General features: G+C 47.5%; 1 protein-coding gene across 1 annotated transcript in view; it reads left to right on the top strand.

The window, feature by feature from the left end:
- Nucleotides 1-7,250: 7,250 nt before the first annotated feature.
- RTN4RL1 (reticulon 4 receptor like 1) overlaps nucleotides 7,251-26,280 on the top strand; it is a 200,626-nt gene continuing 181,596 nt past the window's right edge. Inside the window, exon 1 of the mRNA XM_069226142.1 lies at nucleotides 7,251-9,870. Within this exon, the coding sequence (XP_069082243.1) occupies nucleotides 9,855-9,870 (16 nt within the window). The 5' untranslated portion in view covers nucleotides 7,251-9,854. The remainder of the gene's footprint in view (nucleotides 9,871-26,280) is intronic.

Raw genomic sequence — 26,280 nt, 5'->3', positions numbered from 1 at the left:
GGGTGGGGTTAGAGGTGCTCTTGGAGTGGAAAAGAGTGATACCATCATGGCGCTGCTTCTAAGACTGGAAAAGGGATCTGGTGACGTGAGTGTTCTTTGGAGTGGAAGAGAGAGGGGTGATAATGTTGTCTTCTCAACGATGATCCGTCCGGTTGATCTCCCCGCCGCGCCACAAAGAAGGCCGAGCCTTTCTGGGAGGGCGCTTATGTAGCCCCCCACTGGCGCGCGGCTGCTCCGACCGGATCAGTGATCGCAGCTGCAACATACACCACTCTAAGCTACTTCCGCCCCCACACCTCGCGAGGTGTGAGGGCGGAAGTACCTGGCCAGCCTGACGCATAACTAGTGCAGAGGGTCCGGCCCACGGCGGCCCGACCTCTAAGGGGCCGTGCTCCCCCCGTATTGGGGTGGTGCGCTTTTTTATTGTTCCTGGAACTGGAGGAGAGGAATGTCATGGAGGGAGTGGTTTTTGGGGTGGAGTAGAAGGTGTGATATGGTTGCTTGCACCCCAGGGTGTAGTCGAGAGGTGTGATAATGGAAAGGAGGAGTCATAATGGTTGCTCCTTGTAATGGAGGTGAGAGGAGAGCTAATGAGAGTGATCTTGGAGTGGACGAGAGGGTGTGACAGTGGTGTTTGCTCCTCAGTGTGCAGGAGAGAGATGTGATGCCAGGTACTCCTTGGGTTGGAGAAGAGGTGTGTGATAACGGGGTGCTCCTGGGAATGGATGAGAGAGAGGTGTGATAGTGGGGTGCACTTGGAATGGATGAGAGAGGTGTGTGATAACGGGGTGCTCCTGGGAATGGATGAGAGAGAGGTGTGATAACGGGGTGCTCCTGGGAATGGATGAGAGAGGGGTGTGATAATGGGGTGCTCTTGGAATGGATGAGAGAGGGGTGTGATAATGGAGTGCTGCTGTGAGGGGTAGAAGTAGAGGTGACCCCAGCAGAACTGAAAAGCTGAAGCACTGGAGGAGAAGGGTCTGATAGTGGGGTGCTCTTGGAATGGATGAGAGAGGTGTGATAGTGGGGTGCTCTTGGAATGGAGGTGAGAGGGGTGTGATAGTGGGGTGCTCTTGGAATGGATGAGAGAGGTGTGATAGTGGGGTGCTCTTGGAATGGAGGTGAGAGGGGTGTGATAGTGGGGTGCTCTTGGAATGGATGAGAGAGAGGTGTGATAGTGGGGTGCACTTGGAATGGATGAGAGAGGGGTCTGATAGTGGGGTGCTCTTGGAATGGATGAGAGAGAGGTGTGATAATGGGGTGCTGCTCTGAGGGGTAGAAATAGAGGTGACCCCAGCGGAACTGAAAAGCTGAAGCACTGGAGGAGAAGGGTCTGATAGTGGGGTGCTCTTGGAATGGAGGTGAGAGGGGTGTGATAGTGGGGTGCTCTTGGAATGGAGGTGAGAGGGGTGTGATAGTGGGGTGCTCTTGGAATGGAGGTGAGAGGGGTGTGATAGTGGGGTGCTCTTGGAATGGATGAGAGAGAGGTGTGATAGTGGGGTGCTCTTGGAATGGATGAGAGAGAGGTGTGATAGTGGGGTGCTCTTGGAATGGATGAGAGAGGGGTCTGATAGTGGGGTGCTCTTGGAATGGATGAGAGAGAGGTGTGATAATGGGGTGCTCTTGGAATGGATGAGAGAGGGGTCTGATAGTGGGGTGCTCTTGGAATGGATGAGAGAGAGGTGTGATAGTGGGGTGCACTTGGAATGGATGAGAGAGGGGTGTGATAGTGGGGTGCACTTGGAATGGATGAGAGAGGGGTGTGATAATGGGGTGCTCTTGGAATGGATGAGAGAGGGGTGTGATAGTGGGGTGCTCTTGGAATGGATGAGAGAGGGGTCTGATAGTGGGGTGCTCTTGGAATGGATGAGAGAGGGGTGTGATAGTGGGGTGCACTTGGAATGGATGAGAGAGGGGTGTGATAATGGAGTGCTGCTCTGAGGGGTAGAAGTAGAGGTGACCCCAGCAGAACTGAAAAGCTGAAGCACTGGAGGAGAAGGGTCTGATAGTGGGGTGCTCTTGGAATGGATGAGAGAGGTCTGATAGTGGGGTGCTCTTGGAATGGATGAGAGAGGTGTGATAGTGGGGTGCTCTTGGAATGGATGAGAGAGGTGTGATAGTGGGGTACTCTTGGAATGGATGAGAGAGGGGTGTGATAGTGGGGTGCACTTGGAATGGATGAGAGAGGTGTGATAATGGGGTGCTCTTGGAATGGATGAGAGAGGGGTGTGATAGTGGGGTGCTCTTGGAATGGATGAGAGAGGGGTCTGATAGTGGGGTACTCTTGGAATGGATGAGAGAGAGGTGTGATAATGGGGTGCTCTTGGAATGGATGAGAGAGGGGTGTGATAATGGGGTGCTCTTGGAATGGAGGTGAGAGGGGTGTGATAGTGGGGTGCTCTTGGAATGGATGAGAGAGAGGTGTGATAATGGGGTGCACTTGGAATGGATGAGAGAGGGGTGTGATAATGGGGTGCTCTTGGAATGGAGGTGAGAGGGGTGTGATAGTGGGGTGCTCTTGGAATGGATGAGAGAGAGGTGTGATAGTGGGGTGCTCTTGGAATAGAGGAGAGAGGGGTGTGATAGTGGGGTGCTCTTGGAATGGAAGAAAGAGGGGTGTGATAATGGGGTGCTCTTGGAATGGATGAGAGAGGGGTGTGATAGTGGGGTGCTCTTGGAATGGATGAGAGAGAGGTGTGATAGTGGGGTGCTCTTGGAATGGATGAGAGAGGGGTGTGATAGTGGGGTGCTCTTGGAATGGATGAGAGAGAGGTGTGATAGTGGGGTGCTCTTGGAATGGATGAGAGAGAGGTGTGATAGTGGGGTGATCTTCGAATGGAGATGAGAGGGGTGTGATAGTGGGGTGCTCTTGGAATGGAAGAAAGAGGGGTGTGATAATGGGGTGCTCTTGGAATGGATGAGAGAGGGGTGTGATAACGGGGTGCTCCTGGGAATGGATGAGAGAGGGGTGTGATAATGGAGTGCTGCTCTGAGGGGTAGAAGTAGAGGTGACCCCAGCAGAACTGAAAAGCTGAAGCACTGGAGGAGAAGGGTCTGATAGTGGGGTGCTCTTGGAATGGATGAGAGAGAGGTGTGATAGTGGGGTGCTCTTGGAATGGATGAGAGAGAGGTGTGATAGTGGGGTGCTCTTGGAATGGATGAGAGAGAGGTGTGATAGTGGGGTGCTCTTGGAATGGATGAGAGAGGGGTCTGATAGTGGGGTGCTCTTGGAATGGATGAGAGAGAGGTGTGATAGTGGGGTGCTCTTGGAATGGATGAGAGAGAGGTGTGATAGTGGGGTGCTCTTGGAATGGATGAGAGAGAGGTGTGATAGTGGGGTGCTCTTGGAATGGATGAGAGAGAGGTGTGATAACGGGGTGCTCCTGGGAATGGATGAGAGAGGGGTGTGATAATGGAGTGCTGCTCTGAGGGGTAGAAGTAGAGGTGACCCCAGCAGAACTGAAAAGCTGAAGCACTGGAGGAGAAGGGTCTGATAGTGGGGTGCTCTTGGAATGGATGAGAGAGGTGTGATAGTGGGGTGCTCTTGGAATGGAGGTGAGAGGGGTGTGATAGTGGGGTGCTCTTGGAATGGATGAGAGAGGTGTGATAGTGGGGTGCTCTTGGAATGGAGGTGAGAGGGGTGTGATAGTGGGGTGCTCTTGGAATGGATAAGAGAGAGGTGTGATAGTGGGGTGCACTTGGAATGGATGAGAGAGGGGTGTGATAATGGAGTGCTGCTCTGAGGGGTAGAAGTAGAGGTGACCCCAGCAGAACTGAAAAGCTGAAGCACTGGAGGAGAAGGGTCTGATAGTGGGGTGCTCTTGGAATGGATGAGAGAGAGGTGTGATAGTGGGGTGCACTTGGAATGGATGAGAGAGAGGTGTGATAGTGGGGTACTCTTGGAATGGATGAGAGAGGGGTCTGATAGTGGGGTGCTCTTGGAATGGATGAGAGAGAGGTGTGATAATGGGGTGCACTTGGAATGGATGAGAGAGGGGTGTGATAATGGGGTGCTCTTGGAATGGAGGTGAGAGGGGTGTGATAGTGGGGTGCTCTTGGAATGGATGAGAGAGAGGTGTGATAGTGGGGTGCTCTTGGAATAGAGGAGAGAGGGGTGTGATAGTGGGGTGCTCTTGGAATGGAAGAAAGAGGGGTGTGATAATGGGGTGCTCTTGGAATGGATGAGAGAGGGGTGTGATAATGGGGTGCTCTTAGAATGGAGGAAAGAGGGGTGTGATAAGAGGAGTGATCCTTGGCTTGGGGAGAGGGTGTGATAATGTTGTTTGCTCCTCAGAGGGGAGGGGAGAGATATGATAACGGGGTGCTCCTTGGAAGGGATGAGAGAGGGATATGAAAACGGGGTGCTCCTTGGAAGGGATGAGAGGAATCTGATAGCGGGGTGCTGCTCTGAGCGATAGAAATGGAAGTAACCCCAGCAGAACCGGAGCACTGGAGCAGAAAAGAGGCTCGGAGATGGAGTCCTGGCCCACAACGGGGGGCGCTCATTGGCTGTTCTCGTTTCTTCCGTAGCTCCCCGGCCCCCACCGCCCCCACCTCCCCGAGTACGACTCTTCTCAGTGCTGCCCGACCACTGGTGTGGGAGACGGGGGGCAGAGTGCGTGAGCTGGCCCGAGTCACCCCAGAGATCCACAGGGGCGGGAGGGCAGAGCCGCTGCCTGTGACAGGCAGGGCCGAGTCTGTGGAGGACGAGGGAAGGGTTGCGGCGGTCACGGTGGGGTGGGGGCCGCTGAGGAAGGAAGCGTTGAGTCTGGGGGCCTGGAGGGGCAGTCAGTAGGGGACGTCATTATGGGGGGGGGGGTACACCCACCGAGGCAGGTAGGTCAGAGTGATTGGGGGCATGAGGGAGCAGTCACAGGGAGAGGCCATTATGGCTTGGGGGGAGGTAGGGGGCAGAACCACTGAGGTAGGAAGGGCAGTGTTACTGGAGTCGCGAGAGAGCACTCATTGGGGTATCAGGTAGGCCACCGGACAAGAAGGGCAGAGTCACGGGGGGCATGAGGGAGTAGTCCGCAGAGGCGGTCAGTGGGGGTAAGAGGGCATTAGAGGAAGCGTCCCTGCAGCAGGGTGGTTTACACACTGTGGTACAAATACCGTGGTGATTGGCACGGACTACAGACTGGTGCTTAGGGCTAGGCAGGCACTGGAGACTTCGGGGTGGAGGCGCTGGGGCAGGAGGGACAGAGGCGCTGAAGCAGGCAGCGCAGGCATGCTCATTGGACACGTACACTGGCTGCTTACACGGGTGTTATGGGGCACAAGGGCGTTGGGGCAGTGGGCACTGAGGGGATCGGCCACTACCTGAAGCAGAGGAACAGACACCGGGGAAGAGGTGGGCAGAAGCACAGACACCGGGGCACAAATGGTAAGGGGCACAGACATCGGAGACACGAGTGTGCACGGGGTGGGGACCGGGACACAGCAGGAGTGGGTAGAGCGGTTTGGACAGGGCCACGGGAACCTGGGCAGGAGTGGGCAGGAGCATCTACACTGAGGGTAGTAGTGGTGAGGAGGCTGTGGTTAGGGTCATAAACACAGGTAGTGGTTAAAGGCAGGATCACAGGCGCGAGGGACAGGAGAGGGGAGGGGTACGGTCCCCAGGTGAGCGAGTGGCCGGGGAGTTAGGGGAGGGATGCAGAGATGGTTGGGGGGGGGGGGCGTTAGGTACAGGATCACAGGCAGAAGGACGGGTGGGCAGTGCCAAGGACACGAGGGCGGGAGAGGCAGGGTGTTAGGGGCTCGAGCATGGGGCTGGGGTTGCTGTGGGGTTAAGGGTAGGGGCACAGACACGACGACAGGAGCGGACAGGATCACAACCAGGAGGCCGGTAGTGCGCAGGACTCGGACACGAGGACAGGAGGAGGGAGGATCGCAGACACGAGGACGGTGGTGGGCAGAGGCACAACCATGGGACAGGGGCGAGCAGGGGCAGAGACACGAGGACTTCGGTAGACAGGGGCACAAAGACGAACGTGGACTGGAGTGGTCAGACTATTAGGGTTAGGGGCACAGACACGAGGACAGCAGCGGGCAGAAGAACAGACACGAGGACAGGAGTGGGCAGAGGCACAGACACGAGGCCAGGAGTGGGCAGAATCACACACACGAGGCCAGGCGCGGGCATAGGCACGAGGACAGGAGCACTGATAGGAGGCCAGGAATGAGCAGGATCACACACACGAGGCCATGAGTGGGCAGGGGCACAAGCATCAAGACAGGAGTGGTCAGGATCCCACACACGAGGCCAGGAGCGGGAGGTGCACAGGTACGAGGATAGAAGCGGGCAGGGGCACTGATACGAGGTCAGGAGTGTGCAGTGGCTGAGGCACGAGGACTGGAGCGGACAGTGGCACTGATATGAGGGCACGAGTGGGCAGTGGCACAGGTACGAGGACAGAAGCGGGCAGGAGCACTGATACGAGGTCAGGAGTGGGCAGTGGCACAGGCACGAGGACAGGAGCGGGCAGTGGCACTGATATGAGGCCAGGAGTGGGCAGTGGCACAGGTACGATGACAGGAGCGGGCAGGTGCTCTGATACGAGGCCACGAGTGGGCAGTGGCACAGGTACGATGACAGGAGCGGACAGGTGCTCTGATACGAGGCCAGGAGTGGGCAGTGGCACAGGTACGAGGACAGGAGAGGGCAGTGGCACTGATATGAAGCCAGGAGTGGGCAGTGGCACAGGTACCATGACAGGAGCGGGCAGGATCCCACCCACGAGGCCAGGTGGGAGCACAGGAGCGGGCAGGGGCAGTGATAGGAGGCCAGGAGTGGGCAGTGGCACAGGTACGATGACAGGAGCGGGCAGGTGCTCTGATACGAGGCCAGGAGTGGGCAGTGGCACAGGCACGAGGACAGGAGAGGGCAGTGGCACTGATATGAAGCCAGGAGTGGGCAGTGGCACAGGTACCATGACAGGAGCGGGCAGGATCCCACCCACGAGGCCAGGCGGGAGCACAGGAGCGGGCTGGGGCAGTGATAGGAGGCCAGGGATGGGCAGTGGCACAGGCACGCGGGCAGGGGCAGGGGCAGTGATAGGAGGCCCGGGATGGGCAGTGGCACAGGCACGCGGGCAGGGGCAGTGATAGGAGGCCCGGGATGGGCAGTGGCACAGGCACGCGGGCAGGAGCGGCAGCGCCTAGGGCGGGGCGGGGGCGGCCCATCCTCCTCAGCCGCGCAGAGGCAGCAGAGCCGCCTGACTGAAACTCCCACAGAGGAGCGGCAGCAGAAAAACACCTTAAGAGGCAGCCGAGCCGCAGGAGCGCGCGCCGAGTGCAGCTGCTCTGGGAATAGCAGGGTATTTTTGAACTCTGCGAGCAAAAGCAGGCTTTCATAAATTTTATATGCGAGGCGGTTTATGAGTGAGGGAGAGAGAGGGGGCGCACAGAGCTGGAGAGAGGCTGAGACACACCGGGCTGGAGACAGGGACTGAGGGGCACAATCACTCCCGGCCGGGGACGGAGAGAGACAGGGGAAATAAAGTGAGAGGTACTCTGGGGTACAGGGGAAGAGAGCGAGTGAGGGGCCCAGAGACAGACGGGGTCACAGGAGAGACCGAGATAAAGGGTCACCTGGAAGAAAGAGACAGAGGGGCAGTGACGCACCCAGGTGAAGCCTAGAGACAGGCAGGTGAGGATGAGGGCGGCTCAGAGGGAGACGGAGGGTCGAGATAGATGAAGAAGCTACGGAGGGCAAAGAATCACGACCAGTGAAAGAGGAGAGAGACACGCCGGGGGAGAGACAGCGAGGAAAGGACGAGAGAGCGAGGCTGTGATAGAGCAGCACACCTCGGCGCCAGCGCAGAGCGCGGGGTAGAAAAGAGAGGGGTCGGGGGGGTGAAAGAGACAGCACGGGGAGGGACACGGAGAAACACTGAGACGGGGCAGGCAAAGAGGAAGAAAGAGACTGAAGGAGTCAGAAAGAGAGTTCGAGAGAGAGAGACACTGTTCCAGAGGTCGGGGCATACAGCCAGGGAGGGGGAAGAGAGGCAGCGTAAACGGCATCAGAGGAGACAGAGATGCCCCGAGCTCATTACCGAGGGAGTCGGGCACAGAAAGAAAGAGACGGGCGAGGGAGGAACAGCGGGTAGAGGAGACCGAGTGATCGAGAGATATATGCATAGTTCCTCATGTAGAGAGACAGGTGGAAGAGACAGACACAGAGGAAGGGACAGCCATGGGTATCTGTGAGGCTGCTAAAGGCAAAGAGCTGAAGTCGAATAACTAGAGACCGAGGTGGAGAGAGGCGCACAGGGAGGAGGAACAGACAGCTCAGGAGGACAAGACCGGGGAGAGACACTCAAGCAGGGGGAAGCTAGCAGTCCTACCTGCCGAGAGTGCCTCTCCAGGGGCCGCGTCTGCCTCGAAGCCCGGCAGAGAGGGGCTTCATGTCTCCCCAGACACTTTATACCCCCAGCCTTAGGGGGGTGGGGAGGTGTGAGTTGCACTCTGCCAAAAAGGGGGGCGTATTCTCCCCTAAAAAGGCTGGAAGACAGACAACGAGGCAGAGTGGAGAGCGGGTGACAGAGGCAGGGAGGGGGTGAGAGTGGCAGGGAGTCGGAGGACCGCGAGGAGAGAGGGGACAGAGAGTGCGCCAAGCCCGGCTCCGGCTGCAGGAAGCGGGCAGAGCTCAGCCTTTTCTCCCCCTCCTCCTTCAAGGCTCCCGTAGCGTCCGTCCCTGCTGAGTACAGCAGCCAACTCCGGGAGAGGAGAGAAGCATCGGCTGCCCTGTGTCTCCTGGGACCATCCACCTGCCTCTCCGGGGACCATCCACCTGCCTCTCCTGGGACCAGCCTGCAGCTACTACCCTCCTGGGACCAGCCTGCTGCTTCTACCCTCCTGGGACCAGCCTGCTGCTTCTGCCCTCCGAGGACCAGCCTGCAGCTTCTACCCTCCTGGGACCAGCCTGCTGCTTCCACCCTCCTAGGACCAGCCTGCTGCTTCTACCCTCATGGGACCAGCCTTCTGCTTCTACCTTCCTAGGACCAGCCTTCAGCTTCTGCCCTCCTGGGACAACCTGCTACTTCTACCCACTCGGGACCATCCATCTGCTACTCCTAGGACCAGCCTGCAGCTTCTAACTTGCTATGGCCAGCTCACTGCTTCTACCTTCCTGGGACAATTCTTCTGCCTCTCCTAGGATAAGCCCCCTGCTTCTACCCTCCTGGGAATAGCGTGCCGCTTCTACCCTCCTGGGACCAATCTGCTGCTCCTGCATCTCCTTAGACCACCCTCCTGTTCTACCTCTGGCGAGGGCACCTACCCAGGACAGCGCTGCCCCTACTGCCTCTCTCGGACCCTTCCTTCTGCAGCCTGTCTCTCTCACCACCGGTGTCCCTCTCCTCGGACTACCTCCGTCTCCTGGGACACCTGCTGCTCCTAGCTCTTTGGGGGTCAGGGGGCCTCCCGGCAGTCTCTTCCACAGCTGTTCGGGTGGCCTGTCTCTTGTTTGCGGGGTATCTCCTTGGTTACATGAATTGTTCTAACTCTTTCAAGCATTATTATCAGAGAATAACTTCTGGCGGAAGATTGTCTCGTCTTGGGTGAGGACTCACTCTGCCTCAGTGCTGTCTGCGGCTAAGGCCTTTCTCTGGCTGAAGAGGTCTCTGCCTGAGACTCACTCTGACTGAGCACAGTCTGTAGCCGATGACTGCTTCTGGCTGATGACTGACCCTGATTCCAGACTTTCCCTGGCTCCGAGCTGTCTCTGGAAGTGCAGACAGCCCCGGAAAGCGCCCACCCTCGAATAGCGCCTACCTTCGGATTAACCCCGTGGCGCTCTGGTCTGTTCTCTGGATTTTGGAATATCCCCCAATCTCAAACAGCACCGATACTCCATGATGCTGCGAAAAGGTAAGACATATCCTTGGGTTCGGGGGCATGCCTTGCTGCCCTGTAACAGATTTGCCTCCCTGTGGTAGGTCTATTCCAGGATGTGCCCCCCTCCTTTTGCTCCCAGGCTGTGCCGTCTCATGCACGAGCCCTGAGGTGTCACCTGCAGTCTGTGCCGTGGGTGTGCCGTCTCCTCTTTGTGCTCAGGTTGTCTATTCTCTTCTTTGTACTTCCAAGTTGTGGCATTTCACTCTGTGTGCTCAGGTTAACTTATGCCTTCTCCTGCTTGTGCTTCAGGGAGGACCGCCAGGATGTGCCCTTCATGTTTGTGCCCAGGTTGCAGTATTTGTGCACGTTGTATATCCCCCTCTTGTTTGTGTCCGGAGAGAATAATCTCCTCTCTGTCCCGCCAGGATGGGCCATTCACATTTGTGCCCAGTGTGTATTATCACATATGTGCCCAGTGTGTGCGCTCTTAATTTTTGCCCAGGGAGTGTCTTTTCCTCGTTGTGCTGCCAGAGAGCCCTCCTGGACCTTGCCATCACCTCTTTGTACTCGGGACATGCTCCCTCCTTTTAATGCCCAGAGAGTACCTCTCTTTCCTTGTGGACAGTCCCTGTCCTCACAAAGCTCAGGGAAGGCCATGTGTTGTCTGAGCCAGAGATGTCCTCTCTCCTCCATCTGTATAGGATGTGTATTATTTTCTCAATGTGCTTAAAATGTGAATTTTTCTCTTTGTGCATGGAAAACAAACTTTTTGTTCCCAGAATGCGCCCTCGCTTCTATATGCTCGGGAATGTTCCCTTCGTTGTTTCATAATGTGGCCTCTTCTGTTTGGGAGCAGTATGTACCATTTTCTCATTCTGCCGATTGTATGCCTTCTCCCCTTTCTGCCTTGGGTGTGCCTTGTCACTTTGTGCCCATGAAGTACTTTGTCTCTTTAAGCCAACAATGTGCCCTCTCCTGTTTACTGACAGGATGTGCCCTTTAATATCAGAGACCAAAATTAGCCCTTTCCAATCTGTTCTAAATTTGTGCCCACATCAGTGTGGCCACATGATGGCTCCTTTCCACTTTGTGCCCAGGGTATCACTTCAGCTATTTGTTCCCAGTGTGTGCCTTCATTTATTCCCAGGTTGTGCCCTCTCTTGTTTGTGCAAAATATGCCTCCTTGCTTCTCTGAGACAAGTATAGGACCGATCCCTTTGATAGGCAAGTGCTCAAACCTTCTATGCCCATCACAGCCCTCCATACTTTATATCCAGGGTGTGAATTCTTCGATTTGTGCCCAAGTTGTGGCATCTTTTCTTAGTGCACCCGATGTTCCCTCTCATCCTTGTGGCATCCCCATGCCACTACTGTTGGCCACCACAATGTGCCATTCTTCGTTATGTCCGATATACGCTTTCTCATCTTTGTGCGAAGGAATATGCCTCCCGTCCATCGTGTATATAATTTAATAGTTCCTCCTTTTACCCAAGATACAGTTTATCCTCATCATACCCTAGATATGCCCGCTAGTGTTTTCCAGGCGAGTATTTCCCAGTATTGTGCCAAATTTCTGCATTTTCTTCTTCTACCTAATACCTGCTCTTGCCCTATTTGTGCCCGAGGTGTGTTCTTTCATATCTATGCCCTGAATGAGCCTTTCCATCTTCTCATCCCAGATGTACTCTATTAGTGCCTACGACGTGTCTTTTCCTGTTTGTGTCGAAAATGTACCCTCTTATTTTTGTGCCCATGATGCCTACTTTGACTTTTTCTACAGAATGTTCTCTCTTCTCTGTAGGCAAAAGAGATGCATTTTTCTTTTTGTGCCCATGTTTTTTCTATCGCTATAGGTCTTCATGTTGGGCTGTCTTTTTCTAGTGCCCAGGATGTATCTATTCATATTGATGCCTGTAGTGTGCAATCTCCGTTTTGTTTCCAGGATGTGACTTCTGTTCCTTTGTGCCCAGTATGTTCTGTCTTCAGATTTTATGCACAACGTACTCTCACTTTTCTTTGTCACCAGTCTCTCTCTTGTCTGTCTGTACCAGTTCTTTCCACTTTCGATCAGAAACTCTTGCCTCTTTGTGCCCAGAGTTTGTTTCATCTTTGTGCACAGAGTTTGTCTCCCAGGGTTCGTTTAGTCTTTGTGCCCAGGGTTTATTTCATCCTTGTGCCCGGGTGTTTTTCATCCTTGAGCTGTGGTTGTGTTTTCTCTTTGTGTCTCGAGTTTATCTTCCATTTTTTTGTGTCCAGAGTGTAATTCCTCTTTATGCCCAGAAGTTCTTTACACTTTGTGCCACATGGGGTTATATCTTTGTGCCAATGGTGTGTTTCCTACGTTTGCCAAGAAGGTATTCCATCTTTGTGCCTAGAAGTTGTTTACTATTTGTGGTACAAGCGGTTACCTTTTTGTATCCAATGTGATTGTTCCCTTTGTGTCTATGACATTTTTCTTTGAGCACAGGAAGTATTTCCTCGTTGCGCCCCTGGCTGTTTTTTCTCTTTATGCTCAGGATTTAAATTAAATTCCCTGTGCCCTGAGTGTGCTTTCTCTCTGAGTGACTTGTGCCCGGTGTCAGTATTTATTTCCCTCTCCCTTAAGGAGTCCCTCTGGGTTGACCCAAGCGATACTGACTTCTCCTGGTGCTAGTCCCCATGGATGGCTTGATAGACTTGTATTAGGAGTCATGGCTAACTTTTTTGTCTCTCGCTAGTCCCCATTTAGGGTCCATTGGCTCTAGTATGGCCCTATTGATTATAATCCTTGCTATAGGTACTCCTCAATCCATGCATGCCTCCAATGTCTAGGGTTCTCTCACCCTTTTACCTCACTGCTCTCCTTTGGATTACAGACAGTAAAAAGCAGCCACTAATTGGGTGAGGTGGGCCCCTGACACTCTTGGGCCCTGGTGCCAACATTGTATGCCCTGGATGACAGGCATTTGCACTGCTATGTAAAAAACACTCAATCCATGTAATGCTGGATAATGTTGGGTAATACTGGGTTACATTGGGTAGTCAAGAGGAAAATTCAATGGAAGGTAGTGCTGACATCTAAGTGATTTTGTGCAATATTAGTGATTCATAAAATTGGGTGATGTTGGGTGATGTTACAGCATTGTGGATGTAGTTTGATGATATTGGGTGCCTAGTGCGGCTACATTTTCAGTGGTATTTGATAGCGCTGGGTGATGTTGGCAATGTTGGCTAATTCTAGATGGCTGGGGCTGGGCATTGTTAATGAAGTTGGGTAATGTGTAGGTCTTGGTGATATTCATTGATCTTGGGTGAAGTTGAGCATTGTTGAGTAATGCTATGCATTGCTCATATAGGTTTGAGATCGGTTGTGCTGGGTGATGCTGGTTGATACTGATTGAGGATGGGAAGCTTTGTCTGAGGCTAGACATTGCCTCTGAAGTTGATGAAGTTGGGTAATGTGTAGGTCTTGTTGATATTCATTGATCTTGGGTGATATTGAGGATTATTGAGTAATGCTATGCATTGCTCATATAGTTTTGAGATCGGTTGTGCTGGGTGATGTTGGTTGATACTGATTGATGTCTGGGAGCTTTGGCTGAGGCTGGACATTGCCTCTGAAGTTGATGAAGTTGGGTAATGTGTAGCTCTTGGTGATATTCACTGATCTTGGGTGATGTAGAGCAGCGTTGAGTAATGCTATGCATTGCTCATATAGTTTTGAGATCAGTTGTGCTGGGTGGCATTGGTTGATGCTAATTGATTTTGGGTAGCGTTGCCTGAGGCTGGACATTGTCTATGAAGTTGGATAATGTGTAGGTCTTGGTGATACTCATTGATCTTGGGTGATGTTGAGCATTATAGAGTAATGCTATGCATTGTTCATAAAGTTATGAGATCGGTTGTGCTGGGCAATGTTGGTTAATGCTGAATGATGTTAGGGAGTGCTGGTGATAATGCACAATACAAATAAAGATGGGCAACGGGTAGTGCTGGGTGATATTGGTTGATCGAGTTGTCGGGTAATATTGAGCGGTGTTGGGAGATGCTGGGCACTGTTCATAAAGATGAGTGTTGGACAGTACTGAGAGATGTTGGATGGTGTTGATCGGTTTAAGGTGATGCTATCCATTGCCCTTAAAATTGGGGAAAAGTTGGCGATGCACAAAAGGCCGTGCTGGGTAATGCTTTAAAAGCTTGGGAGAACGGCAATAGCATGTTCTGAAATGTCTTTGCTTTCGTGCCTGGTGCTGCCTCCCCTTTATCCATCACTATAAGTTATAATAGTAATATCCGGCACGTACATAGCATGCCAACACTTATACAGCACTTTATGTGCCTGGCACCAGGTGGACTCAGTGCAGCCGGCTGTGCAGCACCCATTAGCCGTCCCTGAGATTGTGCAGTATTTATTATCACTAAATCTGGATTCTGCCGCATTCGTTACCTTAGTGACTGGGACTGTGCACAAACTATTACCTTGGCGCATGGAAATGTGCATCATACATTGCTGCAATGCTAGAATGTCATAGTATTAAATACTTCAGATTCTGGAGTACTCATTGCCGTGTTAGTGGTTCTGCTGTGTGTGTGTTCTTTCCTCCATTATAAAATACTGCACAGCACTCTGTGTGTCCATGCCAGGATGCCATAGTATGAAATAATTCAGATTCTGGGATTTTGAAGTACTCATTATTGACGTGCTCGTGGTTGTGCTGTGTTAGTTCCTCCAGAATAAAATACTGCACAGCACTCCGTGCCCATTCTCAGGATGTCATTAAATACTTCAGATTCTGAAGTCCTCATTATTTACGTGGTTGTGCTGTTTTAATTCCTCCATTATAAAATACTGCACAGCACTCTGGGGTCCATGCCCAGGATGCCATAGTATTAAATACTTCCGATTCAGGGACTGTGAAGCATTCATTATCCCCATGCCAGAGGTTGTGAAGCCTTCATTATTCTAGTTTTAAATACTATAAAGTATTATCGAAGACACTCCAGTGTGACATGTTGTGCAGCATGTATTGTCTCAATGCCATGATATCATAGTAGCAGATACTTCAAATTATGGAATTGTGACATATTCCTTATCGCTGCGCCTGGGGCTGCGCAGAATTTACTGCTCCAGTGTATATTATCGCGCAGCACTCCTTGACTTGTACATAATGACTAGGGTATAGTATTAAATACTTCAGATTCTGGGATTGTGACATATCCATTATCTCTGTGCCTGAGGCAGTGAAGCCTTCATTTTTTCAGTCTTAAGTATTGTGCAGCACTTCTCCTCTCAGTGCCTGTGAGGTTTTAATATTAAATACTTCAGGTTCTGGAATTGTGATGCATTCATTATCCAAGTGCCTGTGACTGCGCAGCATTAGCTGCTCTTGTGTAAGATACTGCACAGTACTCATTGTCTCAATGACTAGAGCATGTTAATAAATACTCCGAGTTATGGGATTATGAATATTCATTATTGATGTGCCTGCAGCTGCACAGCATTCACTGCTCCAGTTTAAGGCATTTCAGAGTACTCCTTGTCTCGATGACTCGAGTACAGTAATAAATACTCCGAGTTACGGGATTGTGATGTATTCCTTATCGATGTGCCTGTGGCTGCGCAGCATTAGCTGCTCCTGGGTAAGGTATTGTACAGCACCTCTTGTCTCTGTGACTCGAATATAGTAATAAATACTCCAGGTACAGGGATTATTACTATTTATTATCGATGTGCCTATGGCTGAGCAGCATACACTGCTCCAGTGTAAGGCACTGCACAGTACTCCTTGTCTCACTGACTGGAGTATAGTTATAAATACTCCGGGTTCTGGGATTGTGATGTTTTCACTATCGATGATCCTGCGGCTGCGCAGCATTCACTGCTTCTGTGTAAAGTATTGTACAGCACCCCTTGTCTCTGTGACTCGAGTATGGTAATAAATACTCCAGGGTTTGGGATTATGACTATTTATTATCATAGTGCTTGTGTTTGAGCAGCATTCACTGCTTCTGTGTAAAGTATTGTACAGCACCCCTTGTCTCTGTGACTCGAGTATAGTGATAAATACTCCAGGTTCTGGGATTATGACTATTTATTATCGATGTGCCTGCAGCTGCGCAGCATTAACTGCTCCTGGATAGGGTACTACACAGTACTCCTTTTCTCAGTGACTAGGGTATAGTAATATACATACCCCTGGTTCTGGGATTGTGATATATATTCATTATCGATGTGTTTGTGGCTGCGCAGCATTCCCTGCTGTAGTGTTAGGCACTGCACAGTACTCCTTGTCTCAATGACTAGGGTATAGTTATAAATACTCCGGGTTCTGGGATTGTGATGTATTCATTATTGATATGCATGTGGCTGCCAAGCATTCCCTGCTGCAGTGTAAGGCACTGCACAGTACTCCTTGTCTCAATAGCTAGGGTATAGTTATAAATACTCCGGGTTCTGGGATTGTGATGTATTCATTATTGATATGCATGCGGCTGCCAAGCATTCCCTGCTGCAGTGTAAGGCACTGCACAGTACTCATTGTCTCAATGACTAGGGTGTAGCAATGAATACTCCAGGTTCTGGGGTTGTGGCTGCGCAGCATTAACTGCTCCAGCATAAGGCATTGCACAGATCTCCTTGTCTCAGTGACTAGGGTATAGTAATAAATACTCCTGGTTCTGGGATGGTAATGTTTTCACTATCGACGTGTTTCTGGCTGCCCAGCATTCCTTGCTGCAGTGTAAGGTATTGAGCATTACACTAATAGCCCCAGTCCCTGATGTTTGGTATGTTATGCTGCTGGTAAAGTACTGAATGTGCCCTGACGCTGTCCAAAAGCACTGGGAGGGTTATCGAGAGGTGGAGTCAGGAACAGGGGCAGTGGGAGGAGTCAGGTGAGCAGGAAGAGCTCTGACTCTGAGTCATATTTAATACCTGAGTGCTGCTGGGGATAGTGAAGTAGTTGCTACCCTAGTGCTGTTGATTGTGCAATTTTAGTTCCCAGGGTGCTTTGGAATATGTAACACTAATTTTACTAAGCTTATTATATTGATGTTATTTTTACCTCAGTGCTTCTGATTGTGCAGCAGTCTTACACTTAGGGTAGTGATTGAATAGTATTCCTTACACCGCGCCCACCATCCATTCCCACAGAGCCTGCTGTTTTGCTGTATTTCCTACTGTGCAAAGGTCTATTCTTCGCTGCTATTCTTAGTGTACAGTGCTCTGGTTCAGTGGCTTGGATTGTGTAGTACCCGAGCGTGTAGGATTGTGTCTTATCTCTTGTGGCATGCACAGTGTAATACCCAAAGCGCCTTGGATTGTGCTGTGTATTTACTCCAACTACATCTGTCTTTATAGCACCCAATCTCAGTGCCTTGGGGCGTCTTGTATTCTCACCTCAGTGGGAGGGATTCTGCAGCATCTAAGGGCATACTTGGGGTGGTGCAGTAATGCTGGCATGCAGTCCCAGGGGTTGTGCAGTCTACTTATTCTCAGGGCACCTGTCTTTAAAATTTGCCTTAATTCAGTGTTTTGAATTGTGTAGTGCCCGTACCTGAGTGTCTGCGACTGTGTAGTATCTCTACCACCATGCCTAGGATTTTGGAGTATGTATTACTTCATGCTTCTAGATTCCACTGTGATTGGAGGTGGGTAAAATAGCATATTTTCTTTTCAAGTGTACATACATTTGGGCAGTAAATTGTGTGAGAATTGTGTGCTCACTGCATCGACTGTACGGTTTCTATCTTCACATGGTGAACGTTGCTCTTGGAACTCGGATGGCAACAGCAACTAACCTGTTTCACAGTTCCTGTGTGAGCATTTTTTCTTGCACCAGTCACCCACAAGCACGCATTACAGGAACAGCGTATGTGTAAGTGAAATTAAATATTACGTGAAATACGCAAAACCCAACAATCAAGATCTACGTGAGATTATGGTTGGATAAAACAATTTAGGGCCTACTAAAGTCACTTACTTTTCAACTTGTACTGTGCAGTTGTCAATGCCACAGAGCCTTTGTTATGCAATGTTCTTTACCCCAGTATATGGGACGGGTCAGCATTCGTTACACTCAGTGCCTAGGATTCTACAGGATAGCTTTGATCATGTGCCTGGAAGTATTCTATAGTCCTGCACTCAGCTCCCATGATAATGCAGCATTCCTAACCCGAGTACCTGAGATGACTCAGTACTCATTACCCTTCATGCTGTGATTCCATAGATTTCATTAGTGCAGACTCTGGAATAATGCAACATTGAGGATTCAGATGGGAGGATTGTGCAGTAATTATGCACTCTTGGCCTCTGGCTGTGGAGTATTTCGTACACTCAGATGTTGTCATTGTGTCCTATGCCTCAGTTCACTCCCCGAGACTGTGCAGGATTCATTTTGATAGTTCCATACCCCAAGTGTAGGCATTATTCAACAGTTTTTACTATCAGTGACTGGGACTTCATCACCTGTTGATTTGAAGTAATGATTATGTAAGACTGAATGACTGCAATTATTGTATACGTAGTGCCCCAGGTTGTTCAGTTATCAATACAGTCAGTACCGAAGATTGTGCCACAGGCCACAGTTCAGTTCTTGTAATTGTGCATTATTCGTAACATAGGTGTGTACATTTGTTCAGTATTCAATACCTCGCTGCCTGGGGTTTTACACTATTTATTAACTCAGTGCCTGGGACTGTAGACTATTCCTACCCTCAGGGTGTGGTTATGAAGTATTTTTTTTTTTATGGTAACCATCCAGTTTCACAGTTTATGTCAGACCATTTTTTTCTTGAACCAGTTACCCTCCATCAAGAATTATATGAACAGCAAATTAAAAAAAATATATGTGAAATATGCAAAGTCCAATAATCGAGATTTACGTGAGATTATACTTGAATATACTTGGATACATCACTTACTAATGTACATAAATCACATTTCCCTGGGCTGTGGGATTGTATTATATTGCATTGTATTGTAATAGTATTTATATAGCGCTTCCTACCCCTGACGAGGCATTGAAGCGCTTTTCGGAGAGTAACACGCTACTCCGGAACCCAAGAGGAATTAGTGCTGTATTAGTATAGGGAAATATGAGTACAGATTTAGTATTCTTATGAGTTAATTTGAGCAGAGAATATGTGAGTTTGTTAGTTGGATTGACTAGAATAATGGAGGGAAGAATCCAGAAGTGTTAATTGGGAGTTTATAGTAATAGGATGAGGCTAGGGATGAGTAAAGGAGAGATGGAGGAGGGAAGAGTCTATTTCAAGGGATAGGGAGATTATAGTAGCAGGAGGGGTTTTGGATGAGTCAAAGGTGAGATAAATGAGGAAGAAGTAAAGCTTATAATAGACTACATTTATATTATTATCCTTTTATTTATAATTTAATTTATATATATATATATATATATATATATATATATATATATATATATATATATATATATATATAAATAAATTGGTAATCATTTTTATTTTTATTTAATTTATTTATTGATTAATATTTTTGTAACTTTAATTTACTTATTTATAATTAGAATTTTATTTATAGGTTTTATTTTATTTATTTTTATTTAATTGTTTCTCTAGTAGAGTAGGACTGGAGAAATACATATATATATAAATACATAGTAAGGGAATATATGTTCAAGGAATATAATAATGGGTATAATGGTATGAGAAGAAAATAAGTATTGTATAAACACAGGCTTTCAAAATTTGTAATATTTGAAGTTAATTAATAAGTGTACTTTTCTAACATGTATTTATGTTTCCTCAATTTTTGAATAGGGAAATGCTTATGATACTAAAACATTTGATCAGTGTGATATAAAAACAAGAGCAGGGATTCATAAGTATCTAATATAACAACTTATCTAGGGGCTATGCAATGACCTATGAACATGTTAAGCATAGAATAACATGCACAAATATATGCATATACACACACACATATATATATACACACATACACACACACACACACACACACACACACACACACACATATATATATTTAACCCTGAGTAAATATACATTTTAAACAGGTTTAAAGAGTATGTGTGTAATTTATTGTTATGACATAGTAGCGATACATATTTCCTAAAGAACTATACATATCTAGAATATACACACAATCAGATTAAAAATATTTATCAACACAGGCATCTGCAGTCCATTGCTGTTTGAATATGGTGGTTATGAAGGAAAGAGCCAACACTTGAGTAGTCTTCTGAAGTCAAGATAGTTATCCGTGGATCTTATATTTGGGGGTAATGAATTCCATAGTTTGGCTGCTTGAACAGAGAAGGATGTACCACCTATAGTATTTTTCTTGTATGGTGGTGTTCTAAGGTGGGGTGCCAATCTTCAGTGGAGGTTTCTTTGTTGAATGTTTTTGGTTATTTTGTTTCTGATAAAAAGTGGTCCTGTTCCATGTATAGCTTTGTGGGTGATACAAAGAAGCTTGAAGGTGGATCTTCTGGCAGCGGGTAACCAGTGTAGTTCTCTCAAGGCAGGGGAGATGTGAGCTTGTGGCTTTACATGTAATAGTAGCCTGTCAGCGGAGTTCTGAATACATTGTAGTTTTTTCATAATAGATAGAAATGATCCATGGTAGAGGCCATTGGCATAATCCAGTTTGGATAGTAAAAGAGAGATAGTAGCTTGCACCTTGTGTGGAAATCCGAGGTGGTGGAAGATGCCTCGAAGAGTTCTTCAAGGTGATGAAGCTTGTTCGTGCTAATTTGTCCACTTGGGCTTTCATTGTTAACCTGGAGTCCATGGTAATTCCAAGGTTTTTAACTTCCCCGGATAATTGAGGAGGTGGTCTGAGATCGTTAGGCCAGGCGCACAGTGGGACATAATTTTTCCAGTCACCACATGTGAGTATTTCCATTTTGGAAGCGTTTAGTTTGAGATCCAAGTCATCCACTGATCAACGGCTCTGAGGCAACTGAAGATTTGTGATTTTTCAATTCCTTTGCAGCATTCCAATTTAAGTAGTATTTGTGTGTCATCTGCATAGTTGTAGCATGTGAGTTGAAAACCATTGATCGGTTCTGGTAATGATATCATGTAGATGTTGGAAAGTAAAAGTGAGATGATTGATCCTTGGGGGAGCCCTGCTTTTCTGAGGTAAGGTTTGGATGAGAAGGGGGGCGAATAGATAATGTCAGTTCTGTTTTGAAGGTAGTATGTAATCCAGTCGAGAGCAGTCCCTTCTATGCCGGCTTCGTGGAGTCTTTGGATTAGGGTGTCATAGTCAACCGTATCAAAGGCAGCCGAGAGGTCCAAGAGAAGTTGTGCAGCAACTCCATTGCGGTCGACTGTGTTTTTAAGATCATCCCAGATTGCTATGATTGCCGATTCAGTGCCTCTTACTGGGCAGAATCCAGTTTGGAAGTCTGAAAGTATAGAATTGTCTTCAATGAATTGTGACATCTGGGCGAATGCTGCTCTTTCTATCAGTTTGCCCAGGAAAGGTCCATTTGTAATTGGTCTGTAGTTGTTGGGGTCCTGTGGGTCTAGGTTTGTTTCCTTTAATAACGGACGTATGTATGCCTTTTTCAGGTCTTCCGGAAAAGTTCCTGTAGTTAAAGAGTTGTTGATGATTCTTCTTACAGGTGTGGCGGCATTCCATTACCACAGCACACACCATTGGACATTATTTACCTCACTCAGATCCTGGATTTCGGCACTATGCTGATCCTCGGTGCCTGAGATAGAGAAGTGTGAATTACATGAGTTCACCAGTTGCACAGTATTCATTGTATTTAGTAAGTGAATTGAGACGCCTTCATTACTTCACTACCTAGGTTTGGGTACCATTTCTTAGTCTAATTACCTACGATTTGTGGTACTCGTTATACATGATGTGGAAAACCATGTAAGTAATTGTACACCAGGAATGCAGCAATTATGGAGATCTCTTCAGAGTTGGGAGTTTGCAGCACTGTTACCGTCTGTGCCGAGGATATTGCAGCATGTGTTTCTTTATTGCTCTGAACTGTTCAGTATTAATCACCTCAGTGCCTTGGAGTTTGTAATATTAATTAACTTAAATACGTGCATTGTGCAGTATTAAGTGTTTCGTCGCCTCAAATCGTACTGTATTCCTTCCCCTAGGGCCTGTGATGTTGCAGTATGTATTGCCTTCAGGCTCACGTTGTGTTTCTCGAATGCACATTATTTAACAAAATTGGTGCTTGTGTTTTGGGGCGTTTATAAATTCCGTGCCTTTGACTAGACTCCATTTCTCTCAAAACCCCTGATTTACAGTATTTGCACCTGCACTGCCTGGATGGGGCAGCATTAATCCCATTCAGTTTTTCGATTGTGTTACATTCCTCCTCATACTTGGATTGTACAGTCTTCAGTGCACTAAATTGAAAAAAAACATACATGGGATTTGAGCAATTTCTTAACTTCAAAATGTGGTAGTGTTAAGAATTAATTTGCCTAACACCTGTGATTGTACAGTATTCATTTGCCTGACATCTGGAATTGTGTAGGATTCATTTGCGTAATATATGGGATTGTGCAGAATTCATTTACCTAACACCTGAGATTGTACAATATTCATTTGCCTAATACCTGGAATTGTGCAGTGTTAATTTACATAATTCCTGGGATTGTGCAGCATTAATTTGCCTAACACCTTGCATTGTGCAGAACTCCTTAATTTATCCCCTGTGATGGGGCAGTATTCATGTGCCTATCACCTGTGATTGTGCAATATCCATTTGGCTAACACATGGGATTGTGTAGTATTCATTTCCCTAGCACCTGCTATTGTGCAGCATTCATTTGCTTAACACCTTGGATTGTACAGTATTAATTTGCCTAACATCTGGGATTGCGCAGTATTTATTTGCCTAACCTCTGGGATTGTACACTATTAATTTGCCTAACATCTGGGATTGTGCAGAACTCATATATCTAACACCAGAGATTGTTCAGTATTGATTTGCTTAACAATTTAAATTATGCAGTATTAATTTACCTAACACCTGGAATTGTGCAGTATTTTTTATTTAGCACCTGGGATTGCGCAGTATTCTTTACCCCAGTGTCCATCAATGTGCATCAATCACTCTTGCTGTGCCTACTTGTGTGCAGTATTTATTAGTTTGATGCATGACATAGTGAAGTATTCACCACATCAGTGCATGGATCCCACAGCATTAATTGACCACAGTACCTAAGAAGTACAAACCTTTTATCCTCGTTGCATTCTTCATGCCCTCAGTGCCTCTGAGGACATTCCTTTTTTAACGACAGTACCCGGGACTGGACAATAGTATTTCCTGGAATTGTGCACTATCCTTAGCTGTAGTGCCACTATTGTGTAGTTTTCATAAATTAAAACACAGGGAGAGTGTTCTAATCCTCTGCCCTAAAGAATGGGATTTAGAAGTATTTATTTCCCGACTACCTGAGATTTGAAGTATTTTGTGCCCTCAATGCCTTGGATGGCTCAGTATTCTGACATTCAGGCCCAGATTTATAGTTTTTCATGCAAAACTGCTTTAATGCAGTTTTGCATGAAAAAGTATAGCGCCGGCTAGCGCCATTCCAAGACACCAGCTGGGCCCCATATTTATGGAATGTCTCTAGCCTGTGCTAATGCCCAGTAAGCGTCCTTGTAAAGGACGCAAACAGGGTAGGGAAGGTGTAGGGGAAACCGGAACTTGTGTGCCGAATTATGGCGCTACACTGTTTAGAGGTAAAAAATGCCTCTACGCAGTGTAGTGCCATTTTTTGGCACACAACCCCCATGGACATGGCTCCTGTCTTAGTAAAGACAGGAGCAATGCTCACCACCTTAATGGCCATGCCCAAAAAAAAAAAAAAATATATATATATATATATATATATATATACTTACCTGGGATGGGTCCCTCATCCTGTGGTGTCCCTCTGGTGTGGGTGGGGGTGGGTGGGGTGTCCTTAGGGCTAGGGAAGGGCACCTGTGGGCTCTTTCCATGGTCTCTGACTATGGAAATATGCTTACAGGTCCCCTTACTCCTGCCCATACCCAGGCGTTAAATAATGGCACCACACAAGCTTAGTGCCATTATTTAAGGCCCCCATCCCCCTGTGCTGGATTTTAGCATGGGGGGATAAATATGGTGCTAAGGCCATATCATCCTTTTCTGGACAGGAACTCCTACCTTGCATCTCATTGACGCAAGGTAGGTTTTTACGTCCAGAAAACGACGTTAACTCCATTACTGTGGCTCTAGACGTGTCTAGCGCCGGCGTATAAATATGGAGTTAGGTTTGCGCTGAATTAACATTTAAAAAATGATGCTAATTCAGCGCAAACCGGGTACAAATATGGGCCTCAGTCCCTGGTATCTTCAGTATTCATTACTGAGTGCAAGGGTTGGTTCAGCATTAGTTATTCCCATGGCCTGAGTTTTGCTGTATTTTGTACCCTTAGTGCCTCGAACGACTCAGTATTCTGACATTCAGTCCCTGCCATTCTGCAGTATATGTAGGGTGTGTTCAGAATTAGTTATTCCCATGTCATGGGGTTCTGTATCATTCATTAAGCACCTCAGTGCCAAGAATGATAGGGCATGAAATATCCCAATGCCCCGAACTGTGAGGTATTCATTTCCGCAATATCCGCAATGTGCAATATTTTTGACCAGAGTGCTTGGGAGCACATAACATTTATAATCTTCAGGACATTTGATTGTGGAGTTGATCAAAATATATTCATGTAGTGTGCAGTATGTACTAACATCATTGTCATTACATTAATTGCCCTTAAAACCTGAATGATGCAGTATTAATTACCATCACTATGCATAACCTGGAGTGTTCATTACGCTCATTACTCACAGTAAGTGAACTTTGTCATTTTCCCTTAGTAATGCAGATTTATAGGATTGACTGAATTGGTGCACGGCGTTGTGCCATATTTCTGACCCCTGTGTCTACAGTTGTGCTTTAAGTATTACTACAGTGTCCTGGGCTCTAAGGCAGTAATTATCTGTTTGCTTTTTGTTGATAATTGTTAATTATTTTAATTGCTTGTTTGTACATCATTCACTAATCCCAGCAACTTATTTTATAGTATTTATTATTGCCTGAATAACTAGGGCTGTAAGCTATTCCTCACTACAGAATGTTGAACTGTGAAGTATTACCCACCTGTCTGCCGTGTCTTGACAGTTATTAATTACTACGCTTGCCAAATTATGATTCAGTCTTTATTCACTACTCTCAGTACATTGATTCTGTGGCCTTATTAGTTAAGTACCTAGATTGTGCAGTATTCATCAGCACAGTGCCTGTGACTGTGAGGTAATAATTCTCTGTCTGCCTACTGCTGATCAGGATTAAGTCATTTGCTCGGCTATGCATCATTCATTACTCTCCAGTCTCAATGTTTTGATTATAGAGTATCATTGCCTCGGTGCCTGGATTGTGCAGTGTCCGTCTCTACAGTGCCAAGGACTGCCATGTATTCATTACCCGATTGTCTTGATCATTATTAGTTCCCTTAATTTCACAATAGTGCATTATTCACTAATTTCAGTTCATTCACTGTATGTTATTATTAGTCAGTGCCTAGGTTTCATTGGTACAGTGCTTAGGACTGTGAAGTAATTATTACCCAATCGTCTTGTTTGTATCATTATTGAGCTCCTTAATTGATCAATTATGCATAATTCGTGAATTGCCAACACCAGTACGTTGATTATACAGTATTATTGCCTTAGTTCCTGGATTTTGCAGTATTTAATTCCTCCACTATGTGACTACGTAGCACTCATTACCACAGTACCGGACCAATTCAGTATTCTTTTGCTCAGTATCCGTGTGTCTTCATTTTTCACAGTTTTGCACTGGATTCCCCTCAAATCGTATCCTTTTGGTGTCTGGAGTTATGCAGTATTGATTACCACAGTGTCTGATATAGGTCAGTATTCTTATGCACAACTCATATGACTACACAATGGTCATAACCATACAAATCATGTTATGCTGGTTTTGTTATCCTCTCTATATGGTATGTGCAATAGTTAGACCTTTAGAGGCTGGGTTCGTGAGGTATTCATTACTACATTATAAGCATTGAACCACAGTTATTACTCCCATAAATTGTGCAGTCTTCCTCAAAGAATGCGTACATTGTGTAGCATTCATTACTTCACTGTAAACATTGAACCACAGTTATAACTCCCATATGTTGTGCGTTCTTTCTCAAAGCAGGGCGTATGCTGTTTATTATTCATTACTTCATTGCAGGCATGGAACCATAGTTATTACTCCCATAATTGTGCAGTCTTCTTCAAACAAAGGCGTTTGTTGTGTAGTGTTCATTACTTCACTGAAGCATTGGACCACAGTTATTATTCGCATAGATTGTGCAGTTTCCTCATAGAAGGGCACAGGTTGTGTAGTATTCATTACTTCACTGTAAGCACTGAACCACTG

Source organism: Pleurodeles waltl, chromosome 3_1 (genome assembly GCF_031143425.1).
Source record: "Pleurodeles waltl isolate 20211129_DDA chromosome 3_1, aPleWal1.hap1.20221129, whole genome shotgun sequence".
Classification (NCBI taxonomy): domain Eukaryota; kingdom Metazoa; phylum Chordata; class Amphibia; order Caudata; family Salamandridae; genus Pleurodeles; species Pleurodeles waltl.
This window is presented reverse-complemented; position numbering and strand designations above follow the sequence as displayed.